The sequence below is a fragment of the Quercus lobata genome, chromosome 2 (assembly GCF_001633185.2).
Source record: "Quercus lobata isolate SW786 chromosome 2, ValleyOak3.0 Primary Assembly, whole genome shotgun sequence".
NCBI lineage: Eukaryota > Viridiplantae > Streptophyta > Magnoliopsida > Fagales > Fagaceae > Quercus > Quercus lobata.
Window position 1 is genome coordinate 54,162,448 of NC_044905.1, and position 6,073 is coordinate 54,168,520.

A 6,073-nucleotide genomic window follows, 5' to 3' on the forward strand; every position below is an offset into this window, starting at 1 on the left:
CTTTCCTTTCCCCTATATTTGGTCTTCCTCTACCCTTCTGTACTTGTCAATCCGATTCATAAGTCGACGCACACTGGTAATAGGTTTTCCAGTCAGAGACTTCCTCAAGTCATGCTCGGCTGGAAGGCCAGCCTTGAAAATACTAATGGCCACATCATCATAGACTCCGTCTATTTCGTTAAACATCTTCCAGTATCTATCAGAGTAGGCCTTTAGAGTTTCCCCCTCCCGCATGGACAGGGATAGCAAGGATCCCAAAGGTCGAGGAACCCTGCTACAAGTAATGAAGCGAGCACCAAAGGCCCAGGTGAGTTTCTTAAAGGAATCAATAGAATTCGCCCTCAAACCATTAAACCACCTCATCACCACTAGGCCTAAACTAGATGGAAAGACCTTATACATCAAAGCCTCATCCTTAGAATGAACAGTCATCCTTTGATTGAAATGACTGACATGTTCCACTAGATCCGTTCGACCATTATAAATGGTGAACGTAGGCTGATGGAATCACCGAGGAAGACTCGCACCTTCTATATTTCGCATGAAGGGTGACTTAGAAACCTGAGTCAACGCCTTGTTCATGGCATCGTTCCCTAGGCCTCTACGAGGCAGGCTCTTATATCTACATCTATGGTGATACTCCTCATAGTAGGAGAAAGTCTCGTTAGGCGGAGTTCTGGATCTCTGCCTATAACTAGCACCATCTGTCTCCTTAGAGGACAGCTCAGATTTAGGTGACGAATGTCTTCGTCGTGCGTGGTGCAATTCCCTCTTTAATTCATCGATTTCACGTTACATGTCCCTAACATCCTTTACATGGGAAACACGACTTTTCCCTTGAGACTGGCTTTTACTAGTACGAGCTGTATGCACACTTCCCTCATGATCTCCTCTCCATTCGAGGCTCCTACGTGGATTGCTATGTTGAGAATCCCTTGACTCCGCTTGGTGTAGATTAGCATCCACCTAGTGTGGTCCTGTCGTTGCCTGGTGTGGGCCTGCTTCTTCTATTGTGAACGTTGTACCCGAATCTCTTTTAGAAGAGATCAAGCTCTTCCCATAGACAGCGCCAATTGTAAGGGCAGAATTTGGATTGGACCCATTGTAGGATTGGGTTTAAGCCCAATCAGCCCTAACAATGAATTTATAGAGCAAGGGTGAAAGAACTAGTTCTACTCCAAAAGATAGACAATAAAAGTTGCTGAATTAAGACTGTTGAACATAAGTAAAATAAGAAAATCTATCATTAACACGGCCTGAGGAGCTTATGTTATAATATCTTGTTGAAGAACACAGTTACAAGGGTTCGCAATATTTTTTATCAAGATTTCTTGATTTTTTTCCAATCCCTCTCTTTAGGCTACCTTCCCATGCTATATACTACAATCTTAGTATCATCTCTACCACACATGTGTAGGTTGGATTCTAGGAACGCCTTCTTGTCTCATCCAACACCTCCTAGAATCATCAACTAGTAGCTGTAAAGCTGCTTGATTACTGTTCAGGTATCACCTCTACATTAATGCAGCCAGAAAGTTGGTTGAGGGGCATTTAATGTGGAGGTAGCAGTTTTTGAAGATATTTTTGTTACCACCCTTTGCTCATCCCTTATCCAATGCCCAACTCTTAGTTATGATGCAACCTTGAAGGATGCCTGGGATGATAAGACATTCTTACCGATCTTGGATCCCCGTTTCCGAGATGAATTATCTCCTCGAACGTATTTTGGACTATCATATACAATCTTTATTTCTTCTTCTTATATCATTCCCATTATAACCTTATTTAACCATCCTCGGATTGGTTGATATCCTCGGATTGGGCCATAGGCCCAATTCATACAGTTTTAATATTACCTTCTAGACAGTTAGCCTCCACATTAATATTATAAGTAAGGTGGCTCAAGATCTAACACTAAAATTCAAGATGCTTTTAATTCACAATTTTCACCTCTTACACTTTTATCCCTTTATATATAATTTTCCATAAACCTTCATACCATCCTATATCAAATACTCAGACCAAAAACGAAGTCATTTACCTTCAATCTTTCGAGCCCTAACATTGTTGTTTTATCTAATCCTACTCCGTATGAGTTTGCTACAACCAAAGAAGGGGGGCTTGCATTTTATATTGAGTTACAACGACAATTACTATTTTGATGTTATGGTCAAACATTGTGGATTTATGGGTTTTGTTACTTTATAATGATGTGATTGACTGTGAATGTGTAGGATGTGTATTTTGTTTTGGAATTAAGGAGAAAGAGAAAGACAAGTTTTATATCAGCTTTTGTTTTATAATATTCCTCCAAAGTTATTTATTTATTTTTTATTTCTCATCACTTCAATTGAATAATTATAATTGGTATGTGTGTACAATTTATAATTATTGCTTTTTATGATAAACTCATTACAAATAAAGTTCTTTAACAATTATGCTATAATACCTACACAATATTCTCCAAAACCATCATACATAAAACATTACAACATTATCCATGTATCACACGAGTAAGTTACTAGTATTATAAGAAAGGTGGCTCAAGTTCTTAGTTCTAACACTAAAATTCATAATGCTTGATGAATTTCAATATGTTTTCCTCTTCTCTGGGTTTGTGGGAATCTATGTTAACGGAAAATTATGTACAAATTTGGAGGTTTAAGAATGCTTGGGTTTGTGTGGTTGCAGTCGTAGAATTATTAAGTTGTTTAAAAATGCATAGGGTTCCTATTAAACTCATCCTGTCATTATGTTGATATATAATGTGGTGAACCATCTCAGTAAAGTTGGCTGCTGAAGGCCGGAAATTCTAGAAGCATTATAACTCACTTTCGTAGAGATATAATGCTTTGGTCTCTTCTTCAATTTGTGAAGAAAATCTATGGATGATTTCTCATTCATATTGGGCATGTCCTTAATTTAAAGGGCATTTAGATACTTTAAATTCTAAGGATCAATTGTTAGCTTCATAATAGCCACAATTATTGAAACGTAAGTTGTCTTTACAAAATTTTATTAAGAAAAAGCTAAAATATGTGTAGAGTGCGGAATATATTTTCTAATCTTTTAACAAATAACAAAATTTAGTTACAATATCTTAAGTGTTGTTCCCTAGATTTCCCTCCAATGTATTTATTTAACTAAAAAATACATTTCTATCTCATGAGAAAAAATCGACATAACAAAATCTTAAAAATGATACCTAAGAAACAGCACTTAATTAGCGTACCTAAGTCTCACTCTTAATTTTAATTTTTATCCAAGAGTGTATCAATTTTTAGTTCCTTTCTAGTACACACATGGAGTTTTAATTTTTATCCAATTGATACACTCTTGGATCTAACTCAACAACATTCAAATAAATCAAATCAAATCTCCTACTCCCCGTGTCCCTGCCAAAAAAAATTAAAAAACCCAGAAAAGTTCAAAAAATCCCAGAAAATTTAACAAACCCCAGTCTTGCCGCGTAAAAAAAAAAAAAAAAAAAAACTAAACTAATCTTGTTTTGGAGTCCATTGCAATAAAAAAACGCAAATAAAACCAACACAATTTGCAAACCCACTTTTCACTCTCTTCCACCTCAAACCAAACCCCAAAAAAAAATATATATATATATATATATATATATATATATATATATATATATCAACAACAATCACAACGCCCATTCTTCTTCATATTCCTTTGTCACCCCATCGCCCATACACACCATCGTCTGACCGCAACTTAGCCAACCCAACAATGGAATCAACCACAATCAACATTTACCAAACCAAATCATATCAAAATCCAACCAAAACTCCCGAATCTGAAATAAATCTCAAAACGCCAAAGAAAAAATATACAAAAATTGCTTGCCTTTGATTCGAGTCATTGTTGCGCTTGGAGAAGAGCCTCACCATCAAGACATCTTAGCTGTTCTCGTGGGTCTCTCTCTTGCGCCGACATGTTCTTTTAGATTGAAAATATGGGCTGGTTTCAAACTCTAACTCTCAAGACCCACAAAACTATGCCTCAGATTATCAGCAATTTTCAATCTAATGGCTTTTCGATCCAAGAAAGGGTGGCTTGTTGCTTTGGGGTTGCAACAAGCGTAGAGAGAGAGAAAAATTTGTTTGAGTAGAGCTGTAAACATAAACCATTTTTAATCTTGTGTTAGTGCTCTCATTGAAGCTCTTAAAGCCTTCAAATATTTTTACAAAAATCACTTTTTGATCTTGTATTTTCTAATTTTGTTATATTTTTGTGTTTGTAATGGTATAAGTAATGGGGTAGGTAACGATAGACTAATGATGTTAATCACATGTAGATAAAATGTTAAATTTTAAATCGCGGGTGAATAAGTTAAATTTGGGCTAAACCACAGGTGATGGGTAATCTGTAATTTCCATTTTTTTTTTTTCTTTTTCTTTTTTTGTATAGTCAAAATTAATTGTAATTTAGAATCTGCCTAACAATAGTTGGACACGAAATGCCTGCGGCTACATAAAACCAGTAGACTTTTTGCTCATCTGTATTGAATGATCTGCTTTAATTGGATTGCATTGTTTAACAAGTCTATTTTCGATTGCAATAGAGAAGTATTTTGAATTGTAAACATAGATATAACGAAACCTTGTGCATGATCTAATACGAATGCATGGATAAAAACTCAATAAAGGAGTTCCCTTGTTAATTCAATTGACAAATTCGACAAACTCAATAAGAGCAAGATCAAAAGAGAGTACAAAGTAGAAGAAAACAAAATTCATAAATTAAAATTTAATAAGTACAAAATTTATTTGGGAGGGCTTGCTCGAACGATGAGATCCAATATGATTTTCATTTGTTTGCTCCAACTTTATCCTTAACTGCATCACAAGCCCCTTGTGCCTTATCCTTCATCTGCTGGCCAGCCTGCAATATATAGAACTCCATATGTAAGCAATTAACAATAATGTAGGGCAGTATTACTTGAGATCGAAGTATTTTGTTATGTTTGTATGTAATTTTCTAACTTAGTAAAAACTTAGTTGAACCTCTTGGCATGATTCCTTGGCAGATTGAGCAGCATTGGTCGCCTTGTCCGCCATGTTGCCTGCCTTTTCCTAAACCAAAAAAGAACAACACATTATAATCAACATTTAAAATGTCAACGTGCATGGTGTTCATGCATGAAACATCCATCCATGCCTATGTAATCCTTTTAGATGCAGTTTGCCTAAGAAGAACCGTATCATAGGCGTATCTTGAACATATTGGCACTAAAAATAAAAAATCAGGGTACGCATACAGGAGTATCCCAGAGATATCCGGTACCGGATACAAATATATGAGCTAAACTAGAGTATCTGTGCTTACTAGATGTATGCTACTATTCTAATAGATGTAAATAGGATGGATAGAAACTCACCTGAGCTTGGCCCTTGGCCTCGCCAGCTTGGTAACTTGCATTCTGGGATTTGTCCATCTTCAGTCTCTGCTTGGAACACAAACACTCGCAATGTTATTCAGGCTCTAAAATTCAACTTGGGTGATTCTACAAACAAATGTGGGGCAAAATTTATAGGATTTTCAAACCAATCCACTAATTGACACGTTTATGTTTTCTCAAATATGCTCTCACATGTGTCATCATATGATTGAAGTTTGGCATTTTGATTTGGCCTTAGGACCAGGTGCTTCTTTTGATGATACGCACACTAATCATTCAATTCAAAGTTGGTTACGATTTTAGAGGGATATATATGAACTTGGCCTTGACACTACTTGCAATGAATTTGCTACTTTAGAGTCTAGACTGTCCTAGTGATATAGTTCACTTGTGGTAAAATTTGTCAATTATTGAGAAATACATTTAAACTTCGCATTTGTTGAGTCATATGATGTGATAAAAATAAATAATAATAAAATGAGCCCCTAAAAAATTCATAAGTACGCACGCTATGCATATTCTTGCTCTATCAAGTAGTAAGCAAAAATACTCATTATCAATCACACATTTGTGCAAATATTTCATGTCCAGATTTTATGTATAGATCTTAGTTTGCGCCATAGGTACGTGACGGACCCCATCATCAATTGTCATTAT

At 35.8% G+C, this 6,073-nt stretch overlaps 1 protein-coding gene across 1 annotated transcript; it reads right to left on the reverse strand.

The window, feature by feature from the left end:
- Window positions 1–4,647: 4,647 nt before the first annotated feature.
- LOC115978038 (stress-induced protein KIN2-like) lies at window positions 4,648–5,512 on the reverse strand. Its single transcript, XM_031100071.1, has 3 exons — window positions 5,396–5,512; window positions 5,022–5,090; window positions 4,648–4,899 (listed from the first exon to the last, which is right to left on the reverse strand). The coding sequence occupies exons 1-3, from the start codon at window positions 5,450–5,452 to the stop codon at window positions 4,825–4,827; spliced, it is 201 nt and encodes a 66-aa protein (XP_030955931.1). The 5' UTR covers window positions 5,453–5,512; the 3' UTR covers window positions 4,648–4,824.
- Between the last annotated feature and the right edge of the window lie 561 nt (window positions 5,513–6,073).